Source organism: Cervus canadensis, chromosome 22 (genome assembly GCF_019320065.1).
Source record: "Cervus canadensis isolate Bull #8, Minnesota chromosome 22, ASM1932006v1, whole genome shotgun sequence".
NCBI lineage: Eukaryota > Metazoa > Chordata > Mammalia > Artiodactyla > Cervidae > Cervus > Cervus canadensis.
In genome coordinates, this window is record NC_057407.1 from 40,419,697 (window position 1) to 40,438,452 (window position 18,756).

The 18,756-nt window shown below is 39.5% G+C and overlaps 1 protein-coding gene across 1 annotated transcript in view; it reads left to right on the forward strand.

The window, feature by feature from the left end:
• The window catches only part of GRM7 (glutamate metabotropic receptor 7), an 872,015-nt gene that overhangs the window by 536,392 nt on the left and 316,867 nt on the right, over positions 1–18,756 (forward strand). Inside the window, exon 5 of the mRNA XM_043443173.1 lies at positions 81–221. Coding sequence (XP_043299108.1) covers positions 81–221 — 141 coding nt within the window. The remainder of the gene's footprint in view (positions 1–80; positions 222–18,756) is intronic.

Sequence of the window (18,756 nt, forward strand, 5' to 3'; positions counted from 1 at the left end):
AAACTATTACTGGTATTTTTATTTCCAAGTGTTCCAGCAGTGCCCCGCAAGCAATGACCTTTTCATTTAACTCTGTTTAGGGTTTGATGCCTATTTTACATCCCGCACACTTGAAAACAACCGAAGAAATGTATGGTTTGCCGAATACTGGGAGGAAAACTTCAACTGCAAGTTGACGATTAGTGGGTCAAAGAAAGAAGACACAGATCGCAAATGCACAGGTAATCTCATTCTCGTTGTCCTTCTCCTGTTACTCTACGTGGCCAGCATTGAAATTTCTGTAGAGCTGACAGAAGGAAGCTTGGCTGGAGACAAATTGAAAAAGTAAATTGAATTTTACTAGATTGTTCAGAAAATGGAACAGGAGCATAAGTCTTGCAGGACAAAATCACTACAGACAAGAATGTATTCTTTTCTGCCTGTCCATCTAGTGATAATTGACATTTTCATTGATTCTGTGAATTCAAAAGGGGTCATGTTGCCTTGAATGCCCTCACTGAAAAATATTAGTTCACGTTGTAGCCAGGAGTATAAAGCCATTTTCACAGAGGCTTAAATCTCTCACCAATTCCATGTCAGCATCAGAATGAACTGTCAGCAGAGACATGACTAAAAATGCTAAAACAACATATTTGATGAAGGAAACAAAGTGTACATGGGGGTTAGAGTAATGAGGATTTCAGTGGACTTTCATAATGTCCAAATTGAGTTACCTGCTATTTAAAATATGCTTTAAGACACTAAGCCTCATATGTAACCTTATATAAGTATTCTAAATAAGAAACACAAGTGTTTACCATTTATTTATGTGTAGTCCATAATCAGGAAGCAGAATCACATATTTATCCATGGATTCATTCACAAATATGTATTGAGCGGCTCCTTTCTCCTCATCACTGTGCCACGTACTCCTGATCCGATGGGGAGTAAACCAAGGAAGTAAACCATGCTTTCATGCTGCTAGAGAAAGTAGGGGGAAAAAAATCAACATTATTCCAGTGACTTTTCTATGAATACATAATTATAAACTGTAGTAAATATTTGTGTGTATGGCAGAAAATCAAGGAATTTTACTCATCTTAAAGGTAGAAGCTCTCTCAAAAGATGAGTCGACACTGGCTGGTTAGGAATGGAGAAGAACAGACTGGAGAGTTTCTGAGAGAGCATGGCACAGGGCTCATAGCAGGAAAAATGATGGAACCTCAGAGGACTTGAAAAGCAGAAAAACATGCTTTCAAGAGAATAGGACGAATCTGTGAGTCAAGGCTGGATGTATAAAGATAGGACAAAGTAATAAGCTGTGATGGGACATGTGTGGATTTGGGTCTTTATCCTTCAGATTCTGGAAATTGTAGGAGATCTTGCACAAGTGTGTAGTGTGTCCTACCATCTTACCACCTAGCCCTCTATTAAATAGCATTCACCAATTTTATGCTTAAGTGGACTTCAACATTTGCAATGATAACCTTGAGGTAGCACAAACCCTGAAATGTCTTTAGTATGATCAAGAAAGAGACATTCATATTGTATACACTCATGAGTAGTTTTTCTCTGCAATGTAGGTCTTTGAATATTGGCCATCCAGATATTATAGATTCACCCATTCAGCAAACATCTATTAATGAAGAGTAATGCATATTGAGCACAGTACTAAAATACCATGAATGGTGTGAGGATGCTAAAATTTAGACCTTTTCCTCAAGGGTTTTTTTTTTTTTTTTGGTGTGTGTATGCATGCAAAGAAAGGGGAGATAAGATATAAACAGAGACATGAGTTAAAATAATGATTTGAAAAATCTGTATAATACACACCTGGATATGTGACTAAGTTACCTAGGCTATCAGATTAACCACATTCTCTATACCATAGTGTATAACAACAGTGTTGTCAGTAGTAGGATCCTTATAACGTTGCAGGGGGTTGGGGAGAAAAAAATATTAATTCAATGTTGACTAGACCTAGGTGACACAAAGCTTTCAAGTGGAAACCGAAAAATTAGTTTGACATGTGGATAATTTATCTCTGTGACAGGAGACATCCAAATGTGCTAGAAGTATCTAAATGATTGATGAGAGTTTTCTGGCTCTTTCTGACATTTGATGCTTTGTGGAGTCTGAAAGGGGGACTGAATGCTTTGATGGCCCTTAGGATCATTCTCAGACCCATCTCCAGTCTGTGTAGATACTCTGACCAGACTGTTTTGTCTGCAGTCATATTTTAGTGCTGATTATCGAGAATTTAAGCTTGTAAAAACATGCAAGCTCATTATCCAAACCACTACCTTCAGAAATAGAAACAGCAGTGTTTGTGTTTTCATATCATGCTTCCTCCATGTGAAGAATCTATGATCACATCTGCTAAATTACCTGTGACCCCAAATTATGTAAATATCTTCTCTCTTCTTACTTACCACTTCCCTTGCAGTAGAAGGTGCCATCCTGTGTGAAGGTAGATGTTACCACTATCAGCGTATCTTTCGTTCTTCCCATTATTGACTATAACAACATGGGTGGTCTGTGTTCGTTATTATTTCTTGTACTTTCTTTGTCCAAATTCAACGAAACTTGTATTTTCTTTGAAAGTATTACCAAAATACTATTTCAAAAATCCTGACACTTTGGAACTTGGAAGTGGAAAAATGGGGGAAAGAACAGACTGAGATTTGCTAGATCACAGGGAAAGAAAACATCGAGAGAAATGAAATAATGAATTGTATTACTGAGAATTCTTGTATTGAGAAATTGTTTTAATGAAAGAAAAGAGTGGATGGGAGAAGGAAGCCATTGGTTCACTTAAGGATATGGGGTGATGCAAGGGAAAACTTGTGTTGGTATCAGATTTTGAAGCACCAAGAGAATGGGCACAGGGGGAAGAAGCAACCAGAGGCGGAGGCAGGCTGAATCATCTGGCAGTGCAGAGAGGGTAGTTAGTAGGTGTCTTGATCTGAGGACTGCAGAAAACAGCCCCCTTCACATATCTCTCTGTGACTGGTCTCTGCTGAAGAAGAAAGTCTTGAAATATTCATTCCTAGTATTCAGACACAAACTAGCATGTGCCTTTTTTTTTCTGGAATGTATAGCCTCTGTAGCCATCATGAGCTACTTATTATCTATTAGCTCCAAGTAGTCTTGGATCATTCAAGATCATTGCATAAGTTATCTGGTCAGATGAGTCTTGAAGATGAGGTGTGGGATCCATAACTATTTGGAGAGAGCAAGTCCCTGAGATCAGGGGGAAACAGTGAGCTCTAAAAAACCCAAGATGGTACAAAGTCACAAAAAGGAGAATAATTGTTAAACAAAAAATCGTCATTAAAAAAACTGTATATGCTTTATAATTTAATGTGGGGTTACTTGTGTGTAGATTCTTATAGGAACTTACATGAACAGCCATGTAATTCTTATTTCTATAAATTTTCTATATGCGCTTAAAGTCACCTTCAAACAAGGAAAGCTACCACATTCTTCAGTATTTTAAGCAAATCCCACCTTTCCCTGATACCCAATTCCAAGATCTCTCAACCTTGAGAACTGGACATGCTTCATGCCACCTTCCCTGGAGGTGGCCTAATTGTCACTGATATAAATTAAGACTCGCCAGGGACCCATCCTGCTTGTTGGTTGTCTTGGCTGCCCTGCCCCAAGGGGCCATGCTCTTAGGGAGGTTTGTTGGTGCTTTTAGCATCACAGAAAACGCAAACGCTAGCTGACAGGTACTAATGCCAGTCACGCTGCTCCGTGGAAGAGTTCTATCTCCTCATGCACGTAGTGGCAGCTACACACCTAACAGAGTGCATCATTTTTAGATAGTCCGTTATAGATTATGTGTCACCTATGAAAAGAAGGATCGGATGGGATTGTTTTCAGGTTAAATGTACACTCTGCCACCCCGCCCCGCTGGTAAGTGTTCACGCTTAATGCTCGCCAGTATGTTGCTGACACAGAGACCAAGCCAGCATATGAGCTCTTTGGGAATTGTATATTTTTGTGGAGATACCAAGATCAAAGGAAGTAGGAAAAAAAACATAGTTGAAGTGATGTGTCTGCAGAAGAGACTGAGGCCATCTTGATATCAGAAAAATCACTCTACCAAATGGCTGTGAAACTGTCATGAAAGAGGCTAGGACTGTGTTCTAGGGCTCTCTCTTTGTATCCCTGTGGGAGATTGGAAAATATTGCTTAACCTCTCAAAGCCTTTCCTCATCTTTGAAATGGGAATCAGAAAAGTTTACATCCAAAGTTACTGTGGGGATTAAATTAGATCACTCAAACAGGGGATCTAAAGTGATATCATTACACAGTAATGGCAAGTGTCTGCTGCTCTGGGCTCAAAGCAGTTGCCTGGGATGTGGGGATGGCGGGTCATGAAGATCCTATTGCCTTATGTCAGTCCTATGGAAAATCAGCATGTATATCAAATTCTAACAGGAAAATAAAGTCAAGGATTTGAATAAGCATGTATGTATACACAGGAGATTCTCACTGGAGTGCACGTTGGACAGCAGTGTACAGAGGTGTTGCCAAGTTTGTAGGCAGGCAGCATTCAACTTTGTTATAAATGGGATGCTGGAGTGAGGCTCAAAGATTATGGAATTTTAGCACCAGAAGGACTTCCCTGGTGATTCAGATGGTAAAGAATCTACCTTCAATGAAGCAGACCCGGGTTCAATCCCTGGGCTGGGAAGATCCCCTGGAGATGGGAATGGCAACCCACTCCAATATTCTTGCCTGAAGAATTCCGTGGACAGAGGAGCCTGGAGGGTTACAGTCCATTGGGTCATGAAGAGTCAGATAGGACTGGGTAACACACACACACACACACACACACACACACACACACTCACTCACTCACTCACTCACTCACACTCACACACACTCACTGTAGAGTGTCCCCAAGCATTTTTGAACTTTGGACTTGCTGAACACCTCCTGCCTCAACTTTTGTTCCGTTTATCCCTGATGCATCATATGCCTATGTGGTTAGTAGCATCCCCAAGCTCTTTGCTTCTAAACCCATTCTTTAAAGTCAGAAGGTCCTGAAGATCTGAATGTGCCTGTTTGTGGCAGTCCATAAAAATTATCACTGTGTCATATTTTAAGGCTCACACAGACGTTTGTCTAACTAACATTATCGTCCTGCCAAATGTCACTTTGTAAATACTGATTCATCAGAATTATCTCTTTGTTGAAAAGAAGGAACTCAGCATTTAGAAATCCATCATCCCATGAAGGGATAATTTGACTTTCAGAGATTTGTTCTTCTTTTGAGATGACAGAGGAAGAATAAATTGGTGATATATTTTTTCTTTTGTTTTGTGGCAAAAATCTAATGTATTCCAATTTCAGTTGGAATACAATTGAAATGTATTCCAATCCCATGTCTGAAATTCAGTTGGACATGACTGAAGCTACTTACTTAGCTCACACACATGCTTTCAAATCACACAATAGGCAAATTCAGTTTCTATCTGAGTCACTAATCAACCAATATTTACCATGGATATATATCAGGGGCCAAAGAGTATACTTTGGTAAATATCCACATTTTGGGAGGCCAGTACCCTTAAGTTGTGTTTACACCTTGTTTGTCAAATTAATAGTTTAAGTAAAGGCCACTCTATTGGGAGTGGGAGGTGGCAAAACCCTATTAAGAAATGCTGTTAGTGAAAATGGATTAAAGATCTAAATGTAAGATCAGAAACTATAAAACTCCTAGAGGAAAACATAGGCAAAACACTCTCTGACATAAATCACCACAGGATCCTCTATGACCCACTTCCCAGAGTAATGGAAATAAAAGCAAAAATAAACAAATAGGACCTAATTAAACTTAACAGCTTTTGCACAACGAAGGAGACTCTAAGCAAGGTGAAAAGACAGCCTTCCGAATGGGAGACAATAATAACAAACAAAGCAACTGACAAAGAATTAATCTCAAAAATATACAACAGCTCATGAAGCTCAATTCCAGAAAAATAAATGACCCAAACAAAAAATGGGCCAAAGAACTAAACAGACATTTCTCCAAAGAAGACATACAGATGGCTAACAAACACATGAGAAGATGCTCAACATCACTCATTACCAGAGAAATGCAAATCAGAACCACGATGAGGTACCATCTCACGCCAGTCAGAATGGCTGCTATCCAAAAGTCTACAAACAATAAATGCTGGAGAGGGCGTGGAGAAAAGGGAACCCTCTTACACTGTTGGTGGGAATGCAAACTAGTACAGCCACTATGGAGAACAGTGTAAGGATTCCTCAAAAAACTGGAAATAGAACTACCATATGACCCAGCAATCCCACTCCTGGGCATACACACCGAGGAAACCAGAATTGAAAGAGACACGTGTACCCCAGTGTTCATCGCAGCACTGTTTACAATAGCTAGGACATGGAAGCAACCTAGATGTCCATTGGCAGACGAATAGATAAGAAAGTCATGGTACATATAGACAATGGAATATTATTCGGCTATTAAAAAGAATGCATTTAAATCAGTTCTAACAAGGTGGATGAAACTGGAGCCTATTATACAGAGTGAAGTAAGTCAGAAAGAATAACACCAATGCAGTATACTAATGCATATATATGGAATTTAGAAAGATGGTTAACAATGACCCTATATGCAAGACAGCAAAAGAAGCACAGATATAAAGAACAGTCTTTTGGACCCGTGAGAGAAGGTGAGGGTGGGATAATTTGAGAGAATAGCATTGAATCATGCATATTACCATATGTGATATAGATTCCCAGTCGAAGTTTGATGCATGAGACAGGCCACTCAAAGCCGGTGCACTGGGACAACCCTGAGGGAGGGGATGGGGAGGGAGGTGGGAGGGGGGTCAGGATGGGGGACACATGTGCACCCATGGCTGATTCGTGCCAGTGTATGGCAAAAACCCACTACAATATTGTAAAGTAATTAGCCTCCAATTAAAAAAAAAAAAAGAATACTGGAGTGGGTAACCATTCCCTTCTCCTGGGGATCTTCCCAGCCCAGGAGTCAAACCCAGGCTTTGATGAAAGATATCTGCATTGTAGGCAGATTCTTTGCTGGCTGAGCCACCAGGAAAGCCTATTCCAATATAAAATAAAAAGTTTAAAAAATTAAATATCCTTCTCATGTGTTAAAAAAAAAAAATGCTGTTAGTGAGCGTAAAGCATGCATTTCTCAAGTCTTTTATTTTTACCCGGAACCCAGGCCTGGGAGAGCCTATATAATCTGTTAACTGTCAGGAGAAAGGAGTTACACTGAAGTAAGTTAAATTCTCTGAGAATATATGGGGCGTGGGGAGAGGAAGGATTTGACTCTACTAATTATTTTTCCCTGTCATTTTATTATTCTATTCTTAATTGACCTTTAATAGTTATATAGATGTTATATTGTGATTCCTCATTTATTCAGCATGATTAAGGAATCCACTTCAAAGTGCTATAGACAAATAATGTCTTACTCTCTGTTGCTGTAAGACTTTTTGAAGCCATTTTGATGAGAAGTAAAGTAAAATGTATTTTTATTCCTTTTTGCTTTGTTAAACTAAGGTTCGATGCAGATTAATTGTGATTTAATAAATATGAACCAGATTATTAGAATTTTTTTTCAGATTATTAGAATTTTTATATGTTGCCATTCATTTTAAAATGAATATAAATATGTGCTAAATGTCTCAGAATCATCTCAGAATGGCTTTGTGGATACAGCATTTTATAGCAACTCTTTGGGTGAATTTACTAATAAAATTTAGCTAGATGAAACGGTAATCACTCTAGTATTACCCAAATTAGAATTACCTGAATGTCACATCTGAAGTCATCATTGTTCTTGGAAAACATATTTTAAATACTTTTTGGAATAGAAGTATTGAATAAAAATCCCACGTTCATAAAAGATGATTATAGGTATGGTTTTGGGTCCCTGTATGTACTAGCCGGACAAAAAGACTTCAGCGGAGCATTAAATCATATGAAAGGCCATGCTGATTCTGTGGCTTTACTATTAATTCAATTAGATATGAAAGTTTATCTTTCTAAAGGAATTTTAGAACAGAAGGGTAGCCTGATTTCAGTGGATATCTTTCATCAAGTATGTCAGTTGTGACACTGGGTAAATTTGAAAGAAGATAAGTGGCACGTGGTAAGGCTGCTTCTGAGAGCGGTGATCACTGCACCCTCTCCTCCAGCTAAGTTACAAAAGTGCGACTCAGGGCCACAAAACCAGCAGTGCAAAAAACGCCACTTTTGAATGTTTTCTGTCATTTTGTTTTTGCATCTCCATTCCAGTTATGTGTAAAAGTTTGACCAGTCTTTTTAGAATCCCTCCTTCCTACACATCAGTGTAGTTGAGACTTAGTTACAGAGGGCTCTATGGGGGGGGGGGCACTGGAGTTGTTTGTGAGGTCCCTTTGCTCTGGGCCTTTGACATTTCCCTGTGACCCCCGCCTGCCCAGGAATCCACTCCCAGGAACGTGGTACCCTCTCTTAGGAGTGGAGATGTGGAGGTGAGCACAGCATGGTCCCCTGGCCCCGTCTCAGAGCTTCTCCGGACTCAGCTCTGACCATGATGGCTTGTCCAGCCCTCCTGATGCTGCAAGGTGGGAGGGATGGAGCCGAGGACTCTTTCCAGGGGTGCACAACCCCCTTAAACTTAGAGGCTTCCACTCAGTCTCTTCCTTTTCATCTTCTATTCCTGACTGTCTTTAGTAGAGGCTGAGGGAGAATGCTAACTTAGGTCCAGCCATGTCCTTGTAATTCTTTAGCATGTGGCAACCCTGTGTGTCTTGAATCCTCCAGGATTCAAACCTCTGAAGCTCAGAGCTTTATATTGACCACATGATGCAAACTCAAATCAGTTTTTTTTTTTCCTCCTGTGTTCTGTTATAAACTTCTTAAAAGCAATGAATAAGAACTTTGTGAGGATATTACTGCCAGGCTCCTCACTCCAGGCAAGAGTACTGAAGTGGGTTACCACGCCCTCCTCCAGGGCATCTTCGTGACCCAGGGATCGAACCTGCATATCCTGCATCATAGGCGGATTCTTTACCGCTGAACCCCTACCTTAGCAAAAATATTGCCAGAGAGCAGTATATCCATACAAGCAAAGTTAGAGGAGTCATGGATGGCAAGCCAGGCCCTTGTGTTTACTAAACAGTGCAGGTGTAGCACTAACTTCATAAAGCCCATTTTCCCAAGTCTTGACCAGATGTGTAAGGCAGAGGCTAGCTGCCTTCAGCCTTCTCAAATAGACATGTGTAGATGCACTCTGCAGAAAAATGGATTCTTCTTTCTGCCACTGATCCTCCAAAGCATGAAAAGGGTTCTGCAGCACACACCATTGTACTTCAGGCCTACAACTCACCAGGGGATGGACGGAGCCAGGTTGAATTCTGTGCAAAATCAGGCGGATCGTGGAACACCATATTGAAAGCCCAGGGGGATCCAGGAAAAAACCATTTCCATAAATCGTAGAAGGGGTAATTATTTGAGCTGTGTGTCATTTCTTTCTCATTAGCTTCAATAGGCGATGGCTTTAAAAACTGGAGTTACAGCCTTGCCACATTTTGTAAACTCTATCAGGCTATGCAGTTTATGAGAAGGAATTCCCAAATGAGGGGAATTAATGCATCGATGTCATCTCAGCAACAGTCCTTATAAACAAAGTGCCTCTTCTAAGCAATAGAAGTATTATTAATTGGCTGCTTAGACTCATTCTAGTAGGTTTAAGAAAGGGCTGTTGCATGACTTATCAAGTATCATCAAGAAAGTTAGACTGGAGTACAGTTTTCCTTTGGAGGCATTTCTAGTAATACAAGCTTGTTTTTTTCCTCCTTTTACTCCTTCCAAAGAGAAATATTGGTACTAAAAGCATTTTAGGCTTTTACAATGTGTGCAGCATCATACTCATTTTTTCTAGAGAATAAAAAATGTGCCCCCAAAATAAACATCTACCATTTGTATTAATCCAGATAGAACTGTCCAGGGGTACTTCTAACTTAGTTTTAGTGTTTCCAGTCACACCTGGTGAGGTATCTGGTGAACCCACGGGGAGGCTTCCCATTTCCTCACCCTCAAATAGTGTGTGTTTGCCCTCCTGGTGCCCAGGGCTCTATTATGTAGAAACACAGGATTCAAGCTGCCTGATATAGTTACACTAATCGATGCATGAAAAGTGGTTGAGACCTGCAGAGTCCAAGTGCCAGGTGTGAGCCCCAGCGCTCTCCCATACTGTGTCCAGGGACACGTCCCTGAGCTGTCTCAGCCCCATGTTTCCTCAGCCATAAATGGGGACAACAGTAATCCCTGCTACATGGTCTCACTTGCCAGGATTTGATAGAATGGTGCCTGGTGGGAATAGTTTATGTGCAGTGGGTTTATATGCCATTATGGTGGTGGGTGGTGGTGACTAAAGTTACCTTTGGCTTTGTTTTTGTGAAAAGCATCTCCCCCATGATTGAAAACCCCTGTCCTTTTTAATGTTCATAGTCAGTCTTATTTCTCCCTTGGTGTTAAACACCCTTGGTCTTGTAAAGTACTAGGCACAGGTCAGTATACCTTTATGTGTTTCTATCCTCCCGAGTGGTGCCCCATCAGCCTGGTGAAATAAACAAGATGTGCGTCACCCTCCTTTTATAGATTAAAACAGAACTGAACCTTGGAGCAAGTGTGTGACCTATCTGAAAACATAGTTGCTAATGAGAAAAATAATCCCAGTAACTGGTGACACACACTCATTTTATCTCACGTTCTATCCCCCATTTTTTCATTTGACAAATATGTGTCAGGTGCCTGCATAGGGTGAGCAGCTGAGCTGGAAGCAAGATACAGGCTCTGCCCTCAGGGAGCTTAGATTCCAGTCCAAAAGCCAGGTGGAAAACCAAAAGCGATGAATAAAATCATTGCAAGTTATGATTAGTGCAGTGAAAGAAATAAGAGGTTAAACTAGAAAACAGCAGTTAAGAATTGTTCCAAGAAACCTTAAAAGGGTGTTTAAGGGCATTTAATTTCTGCCAACCTAAATAGTTGGCAGAAACCATTGCCACAGCCCTGACTGTCTGTAAGAGGTTATTATTTCCACTATATAGACGAGGAAGGCATGGGTCAAAGGGATCAACCACATAATAAATGCAGCTGATATCTCCCTGTGCTCTTTCTCCTCTGATGCCTAATTGCCTTTCTAGACCCTTAGGACATAAATAGACACATTCTCCTTTGGGAATCAATTTCTGGTTTTGTTAATGCAGCAGTTTCCTCACTTGCTGACACAGAGCCGGTAAAGGATCTTCAGTAGAACACCTCTGATCATGATCCTGGATGGATCCCTCAGGTCCTCACTTAGAAATGGCTGTGATGAAGAAGTGAGTTGACCTAGTTTCCTGTCTCCTCTCCTGAGCTCAAAGCAGGGCGATACTTTCCGGTTTGTGCTCAAACTTTGTTATGTTGATGAAAAGCTATAGCTTGTACCAAGAAAAAAGACACAAATACACATGTCCTGTCTCATCAGCAGCTTAATCACACAACAGGGAACGCAGCCTGAACTATAAAGTTCTCTCTGGACATGTCTCATCCTGGTGGGACTCTCTATCCTTTTAGGGTTGGGCGAACAGTCCTGCCACCTTATGAAAACAGATGGTGGAGACTGAAATCATGAGAAACCATATAAAGTACAAAATAATACCTTTAAGGAAAAGCATACCAATATCAGAGTAGCAGTTATAAATTGAGCTACCAAAGTAGTCTGATGCTCTGGCAGGAGTGTGCAATTTTCTATGGTAGGGAAATGTCGAATTACAAGATGCTATTGCTTTTTTCATTTGAGAAAAATGCAACTGTCACAAGCAAGTTTCAGGCAAGTTTGTAACAAATGGCTACATTTTAGAATTAAATTTTAAACCACCAAAGAATCAAAGGAAAACTATGCCAAGAGCCAAGTCGAAGAGGTTCCCCTTCTGTGGATACAAGTGTACAAAAATCATTAGGACAAATAGTTATTGGACTTCAAATGTCTGACAGCCTCGCTGTTAACTTGACTACATAAATCATGCCTCAGGCATAGACTATATTTCAACAGATTCTCTCTTTCCTTGGACAAGTTTTGAGATTGCAGAAGTGTTACTGAATCTCAAGAAGGGCCCCAAACCTAAATCAGTGCTATTTTTAGCGTGTGCAGAACTAATCCTGCCCCTGCTGATATTTAAGACATGTCAGTGTCCATACACTGTTCACAGGAAGAAGACAGGCTCTGAGCATGGTCTCTAGGGCCCCATCTCCTGTTGCTGCAGCTCGGACCTTCCTTTATTTCTGTAAATGCTCCTGAATTCTTGCTACCACAGGGCCTTTGTACATGCTGTTCCATCTGCCTAGAACTGGTTTTCCTCAATAAAAGGCTTGATTAGTTAATACCTACTCACACTTCACATCTCAGAGTGTCACCCCCTTCAGAAAGACTCCACTGATGCTCCCCTCCATGATCAAGTCAGTCTCTTTGCTGTCTCTTCTCCCCACTTTCTTTCCTTCTGAAGGTCACTGGCCTCAGTTTATGATGTCACTCTCCTTAGTGTGAGTTTGTGGTGATCACCTCTCTCCTGTACTCTGGTGCAGGTTCAGTGACACCAGACACTCAGTTTTTTGTTTTTTGGGGTTTTTTTGTATACCCGGCTCAGGTCAGGCATAGAGTAGAAGTTTAATAAGTCAGTGTTGAGGAATTAGTTTTACCTGCCATTCTTAAAAATCTGCACAAACCCTATCAATTCAATTGATTAGGTTGGGAGAGGAGGGGCAGGTGGTACGTGCCTGTGTTTTCCTGAAGGTGCTCAGCTTGCTGCCTCTTTCAAGCACTGAAACAGAATCTCTCATTTGGAGAATCAACCTGGGCAAATGGATTGAATCAGGGGCTCTGTAGGATTTATTGTGCTGCACATGTTAAATGTTTCATAACTCCATTATGTTGGTTTTTACAAGACACTGAAAGAAAACTGCAAGATCTGCATTTATTTGAGTTGACGTGTGCTCCATTTTAAGTAAAAAAAAGTGAGAAATTCCCCAAATTCAATAAACTATGATATATAAACCATCCCTGCCTTAAAAGAAAAAAGAATCACAGAAACAGAGGCCTAAGGAATGCATCAACCTCACAGCTTTGACCATATCTTTCCCTCCATTAATTATTGTTATTCTCATAAATGGAGAATTGTTACATTTTGCATCCTATGAGGAAGAAATTAGAGCAAGGGCTAAAACTTTAGTAGTGAAAATTATAAAATAATCAATGCTTATTAGGTACTTACTTAAATGATAGTCTCTCATCCTACAAAAAAAAAATGGTAGATGAATACAAATCTAAATGAACAAAAACCTTCAGCTTTTTGCAAGTGTTACACTTAAGGTTTTAATTTTGAGTCTTTTTAAAAGTAATATAGTAACTAATATTTATTGAACGCTTGCCAGATGCCAGCTACTAGACCAAGCACTTGACATAGATGATAATGATCCTCAAAATGGGAATTACATTTTTAGCCTCACTTTTTTAATTAAAATTTTTATTGAAGTAGAATTGATTTACAATATTGTGTTAGTTGCAGATGTACACTGTGTGTGTGTGTGTATATATATGTGTGTGTATATATATTTATAATTTTCTCATATTATTTTGCATTGTGGTTTATCACAGGATATTGAATATAGTTCCCTCTGCTATACAAGAGGACTTTGTTGTTTATGAAAGTGAAAGTGAAAGTTGCTCATTCAGGTCTGACTCTTTGCAAGTCCATGGAATTCTCCAGGCCAGAATACTGGAGTGGGTAGCCTTTCCCTTGTCCAGAGGATCTTCCCGACTCAGGAATTAAACCGGTGTCTCCTGCTTTGCAGGTGGATTCTTTACCAACTGAGCTATGAGGGAAGCCAAAAAATATGGAACGGTTCATGAATTTGCTGTTTATATCCGTCCTAAATTTGCATCTGCTGATCCCAAACTCCCAATCCCTCTTTTCCCTATCCCCACCCTTGGCAACCACAGGTCTGTTCTCTTTGTCTGTGGGTTTATGTCACTTTCATAGATATGTTCATTTCTGTCATATTTTGGATTCCACTTATAAGTAATATCATATTATACTTGTCTTTCTTGTCTTTCTCTGTCTTGGTTCCTCTAGTATGTTCATCTCTAGGCCCATGCATGTTGCTGCCAATGGCATTATTTTGTTCTTTTTTATGACTGAGTATTTCCATGGTGCATATGTCCCACATCTTTATTCATTCACCTGTCAGTGGGCATTTTGGTTGCTTCTGGGTCTTGGCTATTGTATATAGTGCCGCAGTGCTTGTCGGGATGCATATGTCTTTTCAGATTATGGTTTTCCCTGGATATATGCCCAGGAATAAGATTGTAGGTTCATATAGCAACTCTAGTTTTAGTTTTTTGAAAAACCTCCATGCTGTTTTCCATGGTAGCTGTGCAAATTTACGTTACTTCCAGCGGTGTAAAAAGATTCCTTTCTCCCCCACACCCTCTCCAACATTTATTATTTGTAGACTTTTTAATGATGACCATTCCGACTGGTATGGGATGGTACCTCATTGTAGTTTTGGTTTGCATTTGTATAATAATGAACAGTGTTGAGCATCTTTTCATGTGACTGTGGACCATCTATATGTTGTCTTTGGAGAAATATCTGTTTAGGTCTTCTGCCCTTTTTCCTGCTGGGCTGTTTTGTTTGTGGTGGTGTTGTTATTGAGTTGTTTGAGCTGTTTGTAAATTTTGTAAATTAAGCCCTTGTTGGTTGCATCATTTGCAAATATTTTCTCTCAGTCTGTAGCTTTTTTTCATTTTGTTGATGGTTTTCTTTTCTGTGCAGAAGCTTTTAAGTTTGAGTAGCTTCCATTTGTATATTTTGATTTTATTTCTATTGCTTTGGGAGACTGACCTAAGAAAACATTGGTACTGCTTATTTCAGAGAATGTTTTGCTTCTGTTCTCTTCTAGGAGTTTTATGGTGTCATGTCTTATATTTAAGTCTTTAAGCCATTTTGAGCTTATTTCTGTGCATGGTGTGAGGGTATCTTCTGGCTTCATTGATTTTCATGAAGCTGTCCAACTTTTCCAAAACCACTTGCTGAAGAGACTGTCTTTTCCCTATCCCCAACTTTTAGTTGATGAATGTGAAACACATATTAACTCTTTTAACCCTCACAACGACTCTCTAAAATAGCTAGGGTTTTTATTTTTCACTGTTTTATAAATGAGAAAATGGAATCGGGGGAGGTGCAGGTCTTTGCCCAAGCTCACATGGCAGGAGGTGGCAGCCCAGGCTTAGGAGCTCCATTCTGCCTCCAGCTCTGGGTCATTCAGCCAGAAAGAATCCAAACCCAGGTCTGGCCATCTGGAAAGGCTTTTGTCAGTATTTGTTTCTTCCGTTCTGTGCCGCCCTCCAGGGTAGAGACACTTCATGGTAAATATGCTATAATGTCCCAGCATTCAGAGTCCAGGAGTAGCTACCACTGTGGCCCCAGAGAAAAGTGTGTGACTCCAGGCTTCTGGGTTCTTTTGCTTGTTTCTTGAGTGTCTGTTCTAAACTGGCGTGTCTGAGAGGAGCTCTGATCCATAGGTTTGTCTTTTGTCAATTTGGCCAAATGAGAGAGTTCTGTCTGTCTGCCTTTAAAGCATTGAGCCACTTTTCTACACATAGAAAAGGGAAAGGCCTTGGACAAAGGAAAAGCCATTGTCCTTGAGAGAGTGGTTCACTTGTCTGATGGAGAAAGATTGCAGTGAAATAAACTCCAGGCTTGTGTTCTGATAAGAACTTTCTTCCTTTCTCTGGGGACAGCATATCTAACTATTCACTTATATCTAACTTTCTTCTGATGTTAACACCAGAGTGTGTAAGCTCTTATTAAAATAGTGAATTCTGTCTCATTGGCTCTGTCTTATTCATTAGCATTCATGGAAAGAAAGACTTTGGGATGATGTTGCTGGGCTTCCTGACCTGGATTTGTCATTTGTAGGAAAAAGACCTTTATAGTCCTTGAGAACACTCGGAATGCAGGCAAGGGCAGGACTAGAAATTCTGACAGTCTTGTATTCCTAACATGGTGATGACAAGAAATTGAGGTAACTTTGAATTTCAAAAAATGTGGATTATAAATACTGTACTTATTGTTAGTTTTCTTGATTATTTTAAATATCATGTAACAGTCAAGTGATTTTATTTGCCACAATTTGCTGAATCTTTACTCACATCACTTCCAAAATTGGTGTGTGTATGTACTTCAGTTGTGTCTGACTCTTTGCAACTCCATGGACTGTAGCCTGCCAGGCTCCTCTGTCCATGGGATTCTCCAGGCAAGAATACTGGAGTGGATTGCCATGCCCTCCTCCAGGGGATCTTCCCGACCAAGGGGTCGAACCCACATCTCTCACATCTTCTGCATTGACAGTGAATTCTTTACCAGCAGAGCCACCTGGGAAGCTCTCCAAAGTTGGCAAGTACATACAAAACACATTCAGAAATATCTAAGACCTCTTGTTCTTTTCTTCTTTTGGATTACTTTCTGAGGATGAATTTACAAAAATCGTTAAATGGAGTAGTAAAGAATGAGGACTTTGGAACTAAATCACCTTAAATCAGCTGCGTTTCTTGCCCCCATTCTGTTGGATTGGCCCAAAAGTTCATTTGGGTTTTTCTGTAATACGTCACAGAAAAATGCAAACTTTTTGGCCAGCTCAATAACTATGAAGCCTAGCACTCTGAGCTTGCATTTCTGTTTCCTAATTTGTGAAATGTAAATGATAATAAGAACTTAATAGAGTTTTGTTTTGTGTTTTAAGGAGAAGTTCTAAGTGAGCTTGTACGCTTAACCCTTGCTCAAAACATGTTTGAACTACACAGATCCACTTATATGGAGATTTTTTTCAGGAGTAGGTACCATGGTACTACACGATGCATAGTTGGTTGAATGGGAGGATAACAAGGAACCATGGATGCAGAGAGTTGACTATAAGCTACAGGCAGATTTTCAACTGCATGAAGGGTTGGCACCCCTAGTCTCCACATGATTCAAGGGTCACCTGTCCAAGAAGAGTGTTTAGTACAACGCCCAACATATAGGAAGCATTAGACAAGCAATAGTAAATGTGTATTTAATAATATCGATAGTAAATGAGGAAAATACTATTTTTATCATTGCAGATTGAGAGTAGAAAAATTTTTGAACAATTGAAGTGTAGTTAAAAAAATTTTTTTTTTAAAAACACTGTACTAATTTATTTAGCCACTGGCAAAACTACTAAAATATTGCCTCTGTTTTGGTTTTCCTTTCTTGGAAAACTTGCAAAGTGAAATATTTTTTTTCCATCTGTTTGGGTACTAATTTATCTTTTTTATGAGATGCACTTCAGAGTCTTTAAATTGTTTTAGTATCTCCTGTGTCATTTTATCATCCCTACAACTCAGTAGAGTTGGCAGAGCTCTAATATTTATAGTCAAGTGAAAGGAAAGATAAAAACAAAGTTCATAAAGGTCTGATGAGTGGTTTCCTCCAAGTCACTTGGCTAGTGTCTAGCAGTATTGGGATTTGAATCAAAGCATTTTGCTTTACTCTTGAAAACAATGACTAAAGGAAGTGATACCTCCTGGCATGAAAGGATTAACATTACATTGAAAAACAGGGTAGAAAAACAAAAACAAAAACTACACATAACTTTTTCCTATAAAAAGTTTATGACCTTAGGAGAATATGATTTAAACAACCTATAAGCTGCTTCTTGTAGCTCATTTGGAAACCACTACAGAGACCTTACATTCTAACTGACTCCTTGAAGGATGCATGAAGTGGCAAAGGATCACGTTTAGAATTTGGAGGTTATTGTGGTCTTGCAAAGTATAATTTAATGGCTGCAGTTTATTATAATTTTAAAACAAATTATATACATATACCTAAATTGAATTATTATAATTGACCTACAGCGCTATGTTAGTTCCACGTTATAATGATTTGATATCTGTATACTCTACAAAACGATCATCATAACTCTAGTTACCATCTGTCACCATATGAAGTTATTACAGTGTTATTGATTCTCTTCCTCATGTTAGAGATTTCACCCCCAACATTTATTTTGTGATTGGAAGTTCATGCCTCTTAATCTCCCTCATCTGTTTACCCAGTACCCCCACCTCTCTCACAGCCACGTGTTTGTGGTATGTATCTAGGAGTCTGTTTCTGTCTAGTAATGTTTGTTTAATTGTTTTTTAGATTCCACATATAAGGGATATCATATAATAATCTTCTTTCTCTGTCTGACTAATTTCACTCAGTATAATATCTTGTAGGTTTATCCATGTTGTTGCAGATGGCAAGATTTCATTCTTATTTATGGCTAACAGTATTCCATTGTGTGTGGCTGTGCCTGTTTGTATGTGTATATATCACATCTTCTTCATTCATCTATCGATGGACACTTACTTTGCTTCTATATCTTTGCTATTGTTAAAAAAAAAAAAAAAAAAAAGGACTGCAATGAACATGGAGGGGTACATATCTGTTTTCAAATTAGTGTTTTTGTTTTTTCAGAAAAGTATCCAGAAGTGGAATTGCTAGATCATGTAGTAGTCGTCTCTGTGTGTGTATGTATGTGTGTGTATTTTTTTGGCTAGGTCTTCGTTTCTGCACATGGGCTTTCTCTAATTGCAGCAAGCAGGGGCTGCGCTCTAGTTGTGGTGTGTGGGCTTCTCATTGCGGTGGTTTCTCTTGTTGCTGAGCTTGG